The following is a 15692-nucleotide window of genomic DNA, read 5'->3' on the forward strand; positions in this document are numbered from 1 at the left end:
GTTCAGTTGCTCAAGTCGTGTCCGGCTCTTTGCGACCCCATGAATCGCAGCACGCCAGGCCTCCCTGTCCATCACCAACTCCCGGAGTTCACTCAGACTCACATCCATCAAGTCAGCGATGCCATCCAGCCGTCTCATCCTCTGTTGTCCCCTTCTCCTCCTGCCCCCAATCCCTCCCAGCATCAGAGTCTTTTCCAATGAGTCAACTCTTTGCATGAGGTGGCCAAAGTACTGCTCAATAGTTTTCATATACATCATATAGCAGTGTTAACTGTAGTCGTCATGCTGTACATTATATTTTTAATTATCTTGTATCTAGAAGTTTGTGCCTTTGGACCTCCTTCCTCCAGCTCTCCTCTCCTCCCAGCCACAAATCTGATCCCTTTATCTATGCATTATTTTTGTTGTTGTTTTTGTTGTTTTAAGGTTTCACAGATAAGTGAGATCACTGAGTATTTGTCTTTTTCTGACTCATTTCACTTAGCATAATGCCCTCATGTCACAAATGGCAGTATTTCCTTGTTTTGTTTTTTTAATGGTAGAATAATAGTCTGTGTGTGTATCTGTATGTGTGTGTATATGTAATCACATTTTCTCTAACCCTTTACCCATTGGCAGATACTTAGGTTGTTCCCATATTTTGTCTATTGTGAATAATGCCGCTACAAACATGGAGGTGCACTTATCTTTTCCAATCAGTGTTTTTGTTTGCTTTGGTTATATTCCCAGGAGTGAAATTGCTAGATCATATGGTAGTTTTATTTTTTTTTTTTATTTTATTTTTATTTATTTGGCTGCACTGTGTCTTATTTGAGACATGTGGGATCTTATTCCCTGACCAAGGATCAAACCCAGGACCCACTGCATTAGGAGCTCGGAGTCTTAGCCACTGGGCCATGAGGGAAGTCCCATGGTAGTTCTGTTTTTAATTTTTGAGGCTCCTCCATACTGTTTTACATAGTGGCTGCACCAGTTTACAATCTCACCAAGAGTACTCAAAGTGTTTCCTTTTCTCTCATCCTTACCTTTGTTCTTTATTATCTCTTGTCTTTTTGATGATGGCCATTTTAATGAGCCTGAAGTGTTATTGTGGTTTTAATTTTCATTTCCCTAATTTTGAGCTTCTCTTCATGTATCTATTGGCCATTCATATATCTACTTTAGTGAAATGTCTATTCATGACTTTTGCCCATTTTAAAATTGGATTAATTGGGTTTTCTTTTTGCTATTGAGTTGTGTTAGTTCTTTATCTACTTTGGATATTAACACCTTATCAGATAAATGGTTTACAGATATTTTCTCTCCTTCCATAGGTTGCCTTTTCATTTGTTGATTGTTTCTTTTATTATGCAGAAGCTTTTTGGTTTGATGTAGTCCCTCTAGTTTATTTTTAATTTTATTACTTGTGCTTTGAGTGTTCTATCCAAAAAAATCATTGCCAAGACCCATGTCAAGGAGGTCCCCCCCATGTTTTCTTTTAGAAGTTTCGTGTTTTCAGGTCTTATCCTATTTAAGTATTTAATCCATTTTGAATTCACTTTTGTGAGTGGTGCACTTAAGGGTCTAGTTTCATTCTTTTATGTGTGAATATCCAGTCTCCCCAGGATTGTTTATTGAAGGCTGTCTTTTCTCCATTGAATATGTAGCTGCATTCTTGAAAATGAAATCTTCAAGGAATCATAAATGAATTTTTAGGGCCTGACAATGAATCTGGAGTTCTTAGAGACATTATTGAATTTGATTACTTAAGACATTCCACATTTTGATAAATTAAGAGCTAACAATTATTTCCCTGCTTGATCTTTGTTATCCTTGCTAGACGAGTATTGCGTGTATCAGAACTAATGACCAGTGACTGACTGCTTCTTCACTCCTTTGCTGCCTTCATAAAGTCATTCATTGAGCAGATGGTTGTCAGTTGCCTGCTTTGTGCTGGGCATTGTTCTGGGAAGTACAGTGGCAGATATGACAGATAAAGTGTCTCTTTATGGAGGTTCTGTAATTGGGGAAGAGTAAAGACAGATAAATAAATGAGCAAGAACTTCAAATAGTCATAAGTGCAACAAAGAAAGCATAATGTTTTCATGTGATAGAATAACTTGGCTAGGCCAGGAAGACACTAGATACGGTGGTTGAAGATGGCCTCTCCATGGAATTGCTGTTTCAGGTAAATCTCAAATGATGACAGAGAGCCGACTGTTAAGATATAGGGGAGGCTAGTGGGGGTAGCTAGTATAAGTGCCTACAGCTCAACTTGTTGAAGGAGTGAAGAGAAGCTAGGGTTGTCAACCTTAGAGGTGGAGAATAAGGGCACTGTTAGGAGGTGAGGTCTTTCTGAGGTTCTTAACATTTTTATGCTTGGACCCTTTTGACTTCCAATAAAGCCTGTGAACCACTTCTCAGAATAATGTTTTTAAATGCATAAAATAAAGCACATAGAGTTAAATAGGAAGCCATTTATATTGAAACACACTTATCAAAATATAAAATATTCTTGAGAAATATGTGCTTTTTATTAATGCATTAAAAAATGTGGTTTGGGTGAAGTTCTACTTTAACTTTGAACTAATGAGTTTAAATGTTACTTAAAGTTATCTAGTTATCTCCAAAAACGGTGATATGAAAATGTTTGGAATTGTAGTTGATTCAGTTCAGTTGCTCAGTCGTGTCCGACTCTTTGCGACCCTATGAATTGCAGCACGCCAGGCCTCCCTGTCCATCACCAACTCCCAGAGTTCACGAAAACTTAAGTCCATCAAGTCGGTGATGCCATCCAGCCATCTCATCCTCTGTCGTCCCCTTTTCCTCCTGCCCCCAATCCCTCCTGGAATCAGAGTCTTTTCCAATGAGTCAGCTCTTCACATGAGGTGGCCAAAGTACTGGAGTTTCAGCTTTAGCATCATTCCTTCCAAAGAACACCCAGGACTGATCTCCTTTAGAATGGACTGGTTGGATTTCCTTGCAGTCCATGGGACTCTCAAGAGTCTTCTCCAACACCACAGTTCAAAAGCATCAGTTCTTTGGCGCTCAGCTTTCTTCACAGTCCAACTCTCACATCCATATATGACTACTGGAAAAACCATAGCCCTGACTAGATGGACCTTTGTTGGCAAAGTAATGTCTCTGCTTTTTAGTCAGACACGACTGAAGTGACTTAGCAGCAGCAGGTTGGTCATAACTTTCCTTCCAAGGAGTAAGCGTCTTTTAATTTCAGGGCTGCAGTCACCATCTGCAGTGATTTTGGAGCCCCCCCAAAATAAAGTTGATTACAAAGACAATAATACTATGTGATTTATTACTTATATTAACATTGGAAGGTGCTGATAATACTACTGTGATTTATTACTTACATTAACATTGGAAGAAAATGCTTGGTTCCAGTTAGAGGTTATAGAAAATGAAGATGAGATTAATTTCTCTTTGTGTATGTACTACCTTGAATTCAAGGATCTGTGGACCTTTGTTTAACACCCTAGGATAGATCATGGAGAGCTTTTCAGATTGTGGTAGCTAGTTGAAAATGGAGTATATGGAAAAACTCAATGGTGCTCATCAGTTGGTGAATGAATAAATAAAATGTGGCATATCCATACAATGGAATATTGTTCCTCAGTCAAAAGGAATGAAGTACTGATGCATGATACAACATGCGTGAACCTTGAAAGCATTATGCTAAGTGAAAAAAGGCAGTCACAGTGTAATATCCTTTTATATGAAAAGACCAGAAAAAGCAAATCCATGGAGTGGAGGAGTAGTGGTTGCCTAGGCTTGAAGGGGTGGCAGGGGGTTGGAGGAAAACTGTAAGTTATTGCTAATGGGTACAGGGTTCCTTGTTTCTTTTGAGAGCAGTGACAGTTTGAAAATTGATTGTGGTTGTTATTGCCTAGATCTGTGAATATACTGAAAACCATTGAATTGTATACTTTAAAATGAAGAATTGGTATATGAATCGTATCTCAATAGAGCTGTTATTTTTTAATTAAAACCATAACCAGTTGGGGCGGGGGAACCAGCTGAAATTGGCAACTAGGCTCAGTACAAATTGCAAATAGGGAAAGGAATTCAAGATGCTAGGGAATTCCTTGGCAGTCCATTGGTTAGGACTCTGAGCTTTTTACTGCTGAGGGCCCAGGTTTGATCACTGGTCAGGGAACTAATGTCTCCTTAGCTACGTGGTGCAGCCAATAGATAGAAAAACCAATAGAGAAGAAGATGTGGTACTTAGACATGGTGGAGTATTACTCAGCCATGAAAAGGAATAAAATAATTCCATTTGCAGTGATATAGATGGACCTCGAGATTGTCATATAGAGTAAAGTAAGTCAGAAAGAGAAAGAAAAATACTGTATAATATCACTTATATGTGAAATCTAGAAAAGTGGTACTGATGAACTTACTTGCAGAGCAGAAGTAGAGTCACAAATGTAGAAAACAAACTAGTGGTTATCAAGGAGGAACAGGGCAGGGTGGGATGAGTTGGTAGATTGGGATTGACATATATACACAACTATATTTAAAGTAGATAACTAACGAGAATCTATTGTATAGCACAGGGAACTCTACTTAGTGCTCAGGGATGAACTAAATGGGGAGGAAATCCAAAAAAGAGGGGATATATACGTGTGTGTAACTGATTCATTTTGCTGTACAACAGAAACTAACTTAACATTGTAAAGCAATTATACTCTGATATCAATTAATTTATTTAAAAAGATGCTAGTTAAGGCTTGCAGGATAGGGAGCAAGTGAGCAGAGAAGGAACATTAACTCTGAGAACAGCTCCAGCAAGTGGGCCTGTGTGTGAGGGACTAGAGGAAATATTCTGAAGTTTGTACAGGTGTTGCTACAGTGATACTGCTTGTGTTTTTTCGGGAAACCTTAGCCTTCTTCAAAGTCATGTGGTAGAAGAGAACTTAACAGAAAAAATAGTGATAAGGTAGACCTCAAAATATATGAAAAATGTTAAATGATTGCTAACAAAAGCATTAACAAATTTTAATGAAGCCTACTGTAAAAAAACTATACTCCAAGAAAAATTAATTAAAACAAAAATAGTAGCCTACATAAATCTCCATTGGATTTGTACCCAATATCAGCATCAAGTGATTTGAAACTTTTAAGTTTGGGACTCTTTTTTTTTTCCCTCCTTTGAGGTGCCCTTCAGGGGCATTTACTTCAAATAAAGGTCAGTTTCAACAAAGTTAAAAATCTGTACCAGGGAAAATGCAATTCAGTTAGAAAAAAAATTTTTTTTAAACACTGGCAGATGTTTTTGTACTCTTCATCTATATTCAGCCTTTCTACATATCTTATAAGAATGTAGATATACATATCTACTTTTCATAGTGGAAAGTATAATGGTTAAGCCAGCTACCGTGAGGTCAAGTAGCTGTTGCCAAGCTTACTCTTTAATTGTGGGAAAGCTTGGCCTTGATCTCTTCAAAACTTTAGTGGTCTGGAGGAGAAATCATTTGTGAATCTGAGCTAGCACCCTGTTTTGCTGCTATCATTCCCCTCTTAACCGATTGCATGTGAGCTAATTCAGACTAAAGAACCAGACATTGTAGCACAACAGACATTATGTGGGCAAAGTGTTGTTTACGGACTGTCTAAATAATGTTTCACACATGTGTACTATTTTCTAAATATGTCTAGAGACTGTTGTGATTAATAATAATAAATGAATTCTCATAATTGTTTGACTGCCATCGTAGCTTTTTCATCATCTTCCCAAGAGCTTCCCCTGCTTCTGTAAAGGCTGGTAACTGCTGCTTTGGAGTAAAATGCAGTATGCTACTGATCACTTTGGAGAAGGCAGTGGCACCCCACTCTAGTACTCTGGCCTGGAAAATCCCATGGATGGAGGAGCCTGATGGGCTGCAGTCCATGGGGTCGCTAGAGTCGGACACGACTGAGCGACTTCACTTTCACTTTTCACTTTCATGCATTGGAGAAGGACATGGCAACCCACTCCAGTGTTCTTGCCTGGAGAATCCCAGGGACAGGGGAGCCTGGTGGGCTGCCGTCTATGGAGTCGCTCAGAGTCAGACACGACTGAAGCGACTTAGCAGCAGCAGCAGAGATCACTTGCAGAGTTCTTCTAAAGGAATTTATTGGATATTAGAAAAAAAAATTCTGTGTTACAACCAATAATAATACATGATAACCATTGCTGAGCTTCTATTAAGTCTCAAGTACTATATATACTAAGTGTTGTGTATGGTGGTCTACTCTTTCATCTTCTGGGTAGCTGTTGTTACTACTTCCATTGCAATAGACAAGGAAAATGCGGCTTCAGATCACAGAGCCAGTAAGTATGAGAGCAGGGATTGGTTCCCAGCTCTCTACTCAGGCCTTTCAAGCTGTAGATTCTGTTGCTTCACTTACTCCTCCTCACGTGATTTCCCAGCATGTGCTTTTAAACAACATCAAGCAAAGTTCTAGTGTAAATACGTGACTTGATTTAGCCTCTGTTAATTGGAACACTGTATTACTAATGGAAATTAGGAATTTATAAGGTAAGTTAGAGATACTTTATTTTAATAACGTTGACTTGGGATTGTTAAATCTGCAAGGAAACACAGTTCATTTGGTTGTAATTAATGTCATGTTTCTGTATATAGCACTGCTTATGAAGGAGATTACAGGCTTGTGGGGGCTTCCCTTGTGGCTTAGTTGATAAAGAATCCACGTCCAATGCAGGAGACCTGGGTTCGATCCCTGGGTTGGGAAGATTTCCCGGAGAAGGGAAAGGCTATCCACTCCAGTATTCTGGCCTAGAGAATCCCATGGACTATATAGTCCCTGGGGTCTCAAAGGGTCGAACACGACTGAGCGACTTTGACTCACTCTCTCACAGACTTGTGGGGGAGGGCACTGTTTTATTAGTAGGGAGTTTTGAATGCCAGATCATTTCCCTTTCCATATAAGTCCTAAACACGTTTGAATTAAGGTATCCTACTAAGTAACTTCAGAGATCTGCTGCAGTTTGTACTTTTGGGGATCAAATGCTGCTCATTATAATTAGATTTTTATGATTTGTAGTTTTGTATTCTTAAAAATAGGACCTACTTATTTACTCTTCTTTTTCTTTCTTTTAGGAAAACATCAGGCATTGTTTCTGGCAGTTTTTGTGACTCCTCTTATTGATCTTCGTTCTGACTTCTCCAAGTTTCAGGAAATGATAGAAACAACTTTAGATATGGATCAGGTATGCAATATACTCTTTAAAACAGGCACCAAAATAATTTTGAAAAGCAAAGGCACATCAGAAAACTTCTCCAGATTTCTCTTATTAGTGTTGAATTGTAGCACTTGGAGGGCACTTTTGAGACAGTGGATGTAAGAATGAGTGATGAGAAAAGGTTTTTAAAATTTATTTTTGTAATAAAAATCATTTCAGCGGATAAAAATTAAGAAAGGTTAACAAAGGAAGTGAATATTGGGGATAAGTGCCCTGTTTAAAGAAAATTTCATAAATAAAAGATTTCACATTTGCAAGCCGAGTTTTAATTCTAAGAAAGAACCAAAGTTATAGTCATTGAAAAGGGACAGGGTATAGAGGTAAATATGGAAAATAAGAGATGTCAGCTTCTCTTGTTTATTTCCACGTAGGGAAGGTCTTTGGGGGAGGAGGTGAGAGTGAGTGTATCTCTAGTAATCATTATATACTGAAAAGTTAACCATGACTCTGCATACTAATACTGTGAAATTTTTCTACGCTGAATTTTCTGTTAAACATGATCATGCAAGGAATACATGCTTCAGTTCAGTTCAGTCGCTCAGTCATGTCCAATTCCTTGGAACCCCATGGACGGCAGTACGCCAGGCTTCCCTTTCCATCACCAACTCCCGGAGCTTACTCAAGCTCATGTCCATCGAGTTGGTGATGCCATCCAACCATCTCATCCTCTGTCGTCCCCTCCTCTTCCCGCCTCCAGTCTTTCCCAGCATCAGTGTCTTTTCAAATGAGTCAGTTCTTCACATCAGGTGGCCAAAGTATTGGAGCTTCAGCATCAGTCCTTCCAATGAATATTCAGGCCTGATTTCCTTTAGGATTAACTGGTTCGATATCCTTGCAGTCCAAGGAACTGCAAGGAGCTTGAAGAGCTCAGTTGGTAAAGAATATGTGCTTACATTATTCTTATTAAATGATAGTTAGATTCTTTGCATTCTTCTTAATAACTAGATTAATTGGAGTTAACACATGACATATGTGATGCTGATTTAATTTTTTGTTGGATAATTAACTGAGATTTAAAATACTAAACCACATTTACTCTATGCTTTTTAGATTTTAGAAGTGAAAGAGAAGGAGTGTGTGTGTGTATAGGTATAAATGCTTCTTTTCTGGTATTATTTTGTCAGTAATAGGGCAGTCTTTTCCATTTACTTGTAGGTTAAGCAATTAGAAAACTTGCATCATTTTCATCCCTTGTTTAGGAAGACTTGTGTTTTAGTTCTTGTTTTCCTCTGTAATATCACTTTTAGTGAAATGATTTTAGGTACACAATTTTTAGATCATTGGGAGCCTAGCAGTCTGTTTTATGTTTTAACAAGCCCACGGGGTGATTCTGATACATGCTTAAGTTTGAGACCCACATATTTTTAATGCATGGAGATAGTGGCTTCAGTTCAGTTCGGTTCAATCACTCAGTCGTGTCTGACTCTTTTTGACCCCATGAATCGCAGCACGCCAGGCCTCCCTGTCCATCACCAACTCCCGGAGTTCACGCAAATTCACGTCCATCAAGTCAGTGGTGCCATCCAGCCATCTATCCTCTGTCGTCCCGTTTTCCTCCTGTCCCCAATCCCTCCCAGCATCAGAGTCTTTTCCAATGAGTCAACTCTTCGCATGAGGCGGCCAAAGTACTAGAGTTTCAGCTTTAGCATCATTCCTTCTGAAGAACACCCAGGGCTGATCTCCTTTAGAATGGACTGGTTGGATCTCCTTGCAGTCCAAGGGACTCTCAAGAGTCTTCTCCAACACCACAGTTCAAAAGCATCAATTCTTCGGCCCTCAGCTTTCTTCACAGTCCAACTTAAGGTGGCCACAAAGGACAGAATCAATTGTAGTATTTCAGCAGAGCTTTGCCTAACCTCCGGGTTTTTTCAAGTGTGGAAACATCTATAATGACATGGAAAAGCTCAAATCTTGCTTTCCCATCTGTCTGTTTTAGTCAGAGTGTTGTTGATCATCTAGATCTACACATTTATTTTCTTTCATTTTAAGGAATGTTTACAAATATCGAACTCTCCCCAGTCACAGGTGAGGCCACATCCTTAGCTGTGGGGGAAAAGGGAGCATCAGTATCCAGATGTCTACAATCTTTGGATTTTAGGAGCATGTGAGTGTATGAGACTGTGTGTGTTTGTATATGTGTCTGTGTAGGCATAAATGCTTCTTTTCTGGAATGATTTCTTAGTGACAGGGGAATCTTTTCCATTTATATGGGGGTTAGTGTTCTTGAGGATAGTTTTCCAGAAAGATATTTAAAGTACCAGGATACAAATTTGTAAAGTGCTTTTCTTTATTTGATGTTTTTCTCCTTATAAATGGAACACATAATATTAGAACAAGAGAAACAAAATGATACAGGGAAATACAAAGGCAAAAATTACCGTCTTTGATCTTTTTCCTTCCCTCTTCTCAGATGAACAGTGTTAATAGCTGGTGTTCTTTCTTCGGCTCCATTATATTTTCCTTATTGTGGATTAAGGATTTTTACTTTGATCTGAAATACTTGACACATATCTGTTAAACTTGAATTTGCTGTGACTGTAAAATAGTATTCAGTGTCAGTTCTTGAATGATGCTGCCAGAAGAGCATTTAAAGATTTTATAAATGTCTGGACGGAGTGAGTCAGAAAGGAAAACAGTGCAATAATTGGATATAGACTGGAAAAAGAGAGGTCATTTTTCCTGATTTCATTGCTATCACTTTAGATATGACAAGTCCCAGTTTTTAGATCTGAAGATGGAATATTAAGTCGTTAACTTTGTAGGGGAAGAAAAACTTGTCTTCTTTTAGGATCACTGTTTGTTATTGTCATTCAGTCTCTCCGTCGTATCCGACTCTTTGCAGCAACATGGACTGCAGCACGCCAGGCTTTCCTGTCCATCACCAACTCCTGGAGCCTGCTCAAATTCATGTCCATCGAGTCGGTGATGCCATCCAGCCATCTTGTCCTCTGTCTTCCCCTTCTCCTCCTGCCTTCACTCTTTCCCAGCATCAGGGTGTTTTCCATTGAGTCAGCTCTTCACATCAGGTGGCTAAAGTATTGGAACTTCAGCCTCAGCATCAGTCCTTCCAATGAATATTCAGGACTGATTTCCTTTAGGATTGACTGGTTGAATCTCCTTGCAGTCCAAGGGACTAAGAGTCTTCTCCAGCACCACAGTTCAGAAATTCAAAAGCATCAGTTATTTAGCGCTCAGCCTTCTTTATGTTCCAACTCTCACATCCGTACATGACTACTGGTAAAACCATAGCTTTGACTATAAGAATATCTTGGCAAAGTATTGTCTTTGCTTTTTAATACATTGTCTAGGTTTGTCATAGCTTTTCTTCCAAGGAGCAAGTGTCTTTTAATTTCATGGCTGCAGTCACCATCTGCAGTAATTTTGGAGCCCAAGAAAATAAAGTCTGTCATTGTTTCCATTGTCTTCCCATCTATTTGCCATGAAGTGATGGGACCGGATGCCATGATCTTAGTTTTTGAATGTTGGGTATTAAGCCAGCTTTTTCACTCACCTCTTTAACTTTCATCAGGAGGCTCTTTAGTTCTTCTTTGCTTTCTGCCATAAAGGTGGTGTCACCTGCATATCTGAAGTTACTGATTTTTCTCCCGGCAGTCTTGATTCCAGCTTGTGCTTCATCCAGCCTGGCATTTTGCATGATGTACTCTATACGTAAGTTGAACCAGTCCGTTGTTCCATGTCTGGTTTTGTCTGTTGCTTCTTGACCTGCACACAGGTTTTGCAGGAGGCAGATAAGGTGCTCTGGTATTCCCATCTCTTTCAGAATTTTCCATAGTTTGTTGTGATCCACACTGTCAAAAGCTTTAGCATAGTCAGTGAAGCAGAAGTGGGTGTTTTTCTGAAATTCTTTTTTCTGTGATCCAGGGGATATTGGCAGTTTCATCTCTGGTTCCTCTGCCTTTTCTAAATCCAGCTTAAACATCTGGAAGTTCTTGGTTCAGTTTAGTCGCTCAGTCGTGTCCTATTCTTTGCGACCCCATGGGCTGTAGCACACCAGGCCTCTCTGTCCATCACCAACTCCTGGAATTTACTCAAACTCATGTGCATTGAGTCAGTGATGCCATTTAACCATCTCATCCTCTGTCGTCCCCCTCTCCTCCTGCTTTCAATCTTTCCCAGCATCAGGGTCTTTTCTAATGAGTCAGTTCTTGGCATCAGGTGGCCAAAGTGTTGGAGCTTCAGCATCAGTCTTTCCAATGAATATTTGGGACTGATTTCCTTTAGGATGGACTGGTTGGATCTCATTGCTATCCATGGGACTCCCAAGAGTCTTCTCCAACACCACAGTTCAAAAGCATCAATTCTTTGGCGCTCAGCCTTCTTCACAGTCCAACTCTCACATCCATACATGACTACTGGAAAAACCATAGCTTTGACTAGATGGTCCTTTATTGGCAAAGTAATGTCTCTGCTTTTTAATATACTGTCTAGGTTAGTCATAACTTTTCTTCCAAGGAGCAAGCGTCTTTTAATTTCATGGTTGCAGTCCCCTCAAAATAAAGTCTGTCCTTTTCCAGTCCTGTGGCCACTGCTGAGTTTTCTAAATTTTTGGCATATTGAATGAAGCACTTTAACAGCGTCATCTTTTATAATTTGAAATAGCTGGGATTTCATCACCTCCACTAGCTTTGTTTGTAGTGATGCTTCTTTCTAAGGCCCACCTGACTTCGTATTCCGGGATGTCTGGCTCAAGTGAGTGAGCGCACCATCGTGGTTATCTGGGTCATTCAGATCTTTTTTGTATGGTTCTGTGTATCTTGCCACCTCTTCTTAATATCTTCTGCTTCTAAGTCCATACCGTTTCTTTCCTTAATTGTGCCCATCTCTGCATGAAATGTTCCCTTGGTATCTCTAATTTTCTCGAAGCGATCTCTAGTCTTTCCCATTCTATTGTTTTCCTCTATTTCTTAGCATTGTTCACTTAGAAAGGCTTTCTTATCTCTATTTGCTGTTCTTTGGAACTCTGCATTCAGATGGATATCTTTCCTTTTCTCCTTTGCCTTTCGCTTCTCTTCTTTTCTCAGCTATTTGTAAGGCCTTCTCAGACAACCATTTTGCCTTTTTGCATTTCTTTTTCTTTGGGATGGTTTTGATCACCATATCCTATATAGTATTACAAACCTCTGTCCATAATTCTTCAGGGACTCTGTCTATCGGATCCAGTCCCTTGAATCTATTTGTCACTTCCACTGTATAATCAATTGTAAAGGATTAGATTTAGGTCATACCTGAATGGTCTGGTGGTTTTCCCTACTTTCTTCAATTTAAGTCTGGATTTTGCAATAAGGAGTTCATGATCTGAGCCACAGTCAGCTCCCAGTCTTGTTTTTCCTGACTGTATGCTGCTGCTGCTGCTAAGTCGCTTCAGTCGTGTCCGATTCTGTGCAACCCCATAGATGGCAGCCCACCAGGCTCCGCCATCCCTGGGATTCTCCAGGCAAGAACACTGGAGTGGATTGCCATTGCCTTCTCCCCTGACTATATAGAGCTTCTCCATCTTTGGCTGCAAAGAATCAGTCTGATTTCGGTATTGACCATTTGGTCATGTCCACGTGTAGAGTCGACTCTTGTATTGTTGGAAGAGGGTGTTTACTATGACCAGTGTGTTCTCTTGGCAAAACTCTGTTAGCCCATGCCCTACTTCATTTTGTACTCCAAGGCCAAACTTGTCTGTTACTCCAGGTATTTCTTGACTTCCTACTTTTGCATTCCAGTCCCCTGTGATGAAAAGGACATCATTTTTTGGTATTACTTCTAGAAGGTCTTGTAGGTCTTCATAGAACTGTTCAACTTCAGCTTCTTCAGCATTAGTGGTTTGGGCATAGACTTGGATTACTGTGATATTGAATTGTGTGCCTTGGAAGGGAACCAAGATCATTCTGTCGGTTTTGAGTTTGCACCCAAAGACTGCAAAACCAGATGAGCAAGAGCACAGATTTTGAGTTCACAGAAAAACATTAATCAAGGAAGCTGTTAGGATTTGGGATGTGTATCGTATCTTAGTAGGGAAGGGGGAGAGGGAGAAAAGGCACTTACTGGAAAGCAAATGGCTTTTAAGGCAGATGAGTGAGCTCTTTGGAGAACAGATGGAAGATGATAGTTTTGACTTCCCTGGTTGTGAAACTCTCTAAGAGAGGACTTAACAATTGAGTTCTTTGGGGGTGCTCTGCTGTTATGGAAATAATGGGGCTCAGAAACAAAGTCTACTCTCATACTTTTGTCTCAGTATAATTTTTATGCCACAGTGATACATTGTGGACCCCTTCGACATTAAGTTCTTTGCCAGTAAGATGTGAGTTGTGGATTTCCTTTTTTTTTTTTTTTTTCTGAGTAGATTATTTGAGGTTAAACTTAGTATCAGTTAGGACTCATATTTTTTTGCAGGTAATCTAAACTCAGTACATCTTGGCTCAAAGGGTTGCTTTTATTCAGAAGCTCTGTGAGCCCATCAGAGAACTTCATTTCTTGATCTTTTCTACTTTTTTATGATTTAAATTTTAACCTAAGGCTGGTTTCTCTTTTGGCTCTAAGATGGCTACCTACCAATAGAAGTTCATGCCATATTCCAAGAACGATTCCTGCAGTTTGCCTTGATGGGACTATTTAAGCAGTGAGTGTGGCCAGAGAAGTAGAATGTGGTTATGGGCCTAAGATAACCAAGGGTACATTATTTCTCTAACTGGAGGCACACAAAGTAAGAGCACTACTGGGAGGGGGGAAGGTGGGGGAGTAACTGTTGTAAGACCACCAGGAGTGTCTGCTAGGATTCTGCCCTGTAACTGTAGACTTTCATGTTTTATAGTATGATATTGTCTTTTAAATAAATCAGATTCCTAGTTAAAACCTGTCTAGAGTCTCTAGGGAGGTGACTTACTATAATATCTTCTCTATTCTCAGTTACAAACTTTTAAACTTAGCTTGGGTTATAAGGTGATTCCAACCCTTCACTGTCATTGTAGATATTTGTGATGAGTTTAGGCATTTCAATTACATGACTCAGAACCACTTTGAGAAAACCTCAAGAGAATATCAGTCGTTTTATGTATGATTTCATATTTTCTAGCTGTGCACTTAGGAATTCATGTGATGAGGGGAGCAGTCATTTATGTGAATGGTTGGGTTACTTTTTATCTTTTCCTAGAGGCTTAGCTTTTTATATAAATGCATCAGTTGTTTTTGTGGCTGCTTTCCATAAATTTTATGGAATGATTTTCTGTTTTTGAAGTGAATGTAGAGCAGAACTACCATAAAGCAGGGTTCAAAAATAACAATGATTTTTCACAAAAAGTAAACAATTTTAGTTTATTGTGTGATTCAGTGGGATGTATGAAATTTTTAAACCTTTCTGTACGTATTTGGACCATTTTATCTTTGAATCTTAGTTTTCACATATACTCCTTACTGATATTTCATCTTGGAAAAGTAATGACTTTAGGTAAATTTTTATTGAAAATACTGGGACAAAAAATTGAAATTGTTTTTAATAAGCCACAGTTGAATAGTTCTGATACAACTATATCATTGTAGAGTATATAGAAGTTTTAAAGATGCTGCATTTATATGCAGTATACTTTAAAGTTTTTATACCTGGAAATGAAAAAGAAATACAAAAAAGCGAAGTATTCCTATTCTCCCACCTAGAATTAACTGTCAGAACCTACTGGCATTTTTTCTTATAGTTCTGCTTTAAAAAACACAGGACTAGGGGTTGTCCTTGGTCCAGTGGTTAAGACTCCCTGTTTCCAATGCTGGGGGCGCAGGTTTGATTCCTGGTCAGGGAACTAACATCCCTCATGCTTCATGGCCAAAAAATAAAAATAAAACACTGTTTATGTAAAACCGATACCTATATAAAGCATTCACACAATGCAGAAAGGAAGAGAGATGGAAGTTAAAATATCCGCCACATCTATCACCCAGAGATGACTGTTACTAAAATTAGTCTGTTCTCAAGTATGAGCAGGATTGAAGTTTTAGAGAACAGATGTTGAAATTTTGCATTTTAGTCCCTTACAATAAAGTACTGTCTATTCTATCCTAGTAGTGCCCCCATCGAGACATAGCTAATGGTCTTTTTATGGTTATGTGCAGACAGATGCATAGATAAATTAGAGCAGGAAACTCATACTGTAGATGTAACTTTTAATTTTAAAAGGGTCTAACCTAATGGTTTTCAGTGTAATAACAAAAAAAAAAATTACTGGAGGGAATTGTTTAACTTCAGTTGAATGATTTTTCACCATAAGAGAGGGAAAATAATCTAAAACATAGGTTAAAGAAACTTAAGTTAGAAAAATATGAAAAGATGGAAGTTTCTTTGACAAACATGTTTCAGTTTTGGAGTATTAATTACCTGCTCTGAAAGTTGAGCAGTTAACCACTCCCTCATATGTGCTTCTACAGAACTCCCTTTATACCTCTTGGTTTCTAA

General features: G+C 39.0%; 1 protein-coding gene across 1 annotated transcript in view; it reads left to right on the top strand.

Moving 5' to 3' along the window:
- Window positions 1-15692, top strand: part of MSH2 (mutS homolog 2) — a 90268-nt gene that overhangs the window by 47981 nt on the left and 26595 nt on the right. Inside the window, exon 8 of the mRNA XM_055540026.1 lies at window positions 7101-7210. Within this exon, the coding sequence (XP_055396001.1) occupies window positions 7101-7210 (110 nt within the window). The remainder of the gene's footprint in view (window positions 1-7100; window positions 7211-15692) is intronic.

The sequence above is a fragment of the Bubalus kerabau genome, chromosome 11, assembly GCF_029407905.1.
Source record: "Bubalus kerabau isolate K-KA32 ecotype Philippines breed swamp buffalo chromosome 11, PCC_UOA_SB_1v2, whole genome shotgun sequence".
NCBI lineage: Eukaryota > Metazoa > Chordata > Mammalia > Artiodactyla > Bovidae > Bubalus > Bubalus kerabau.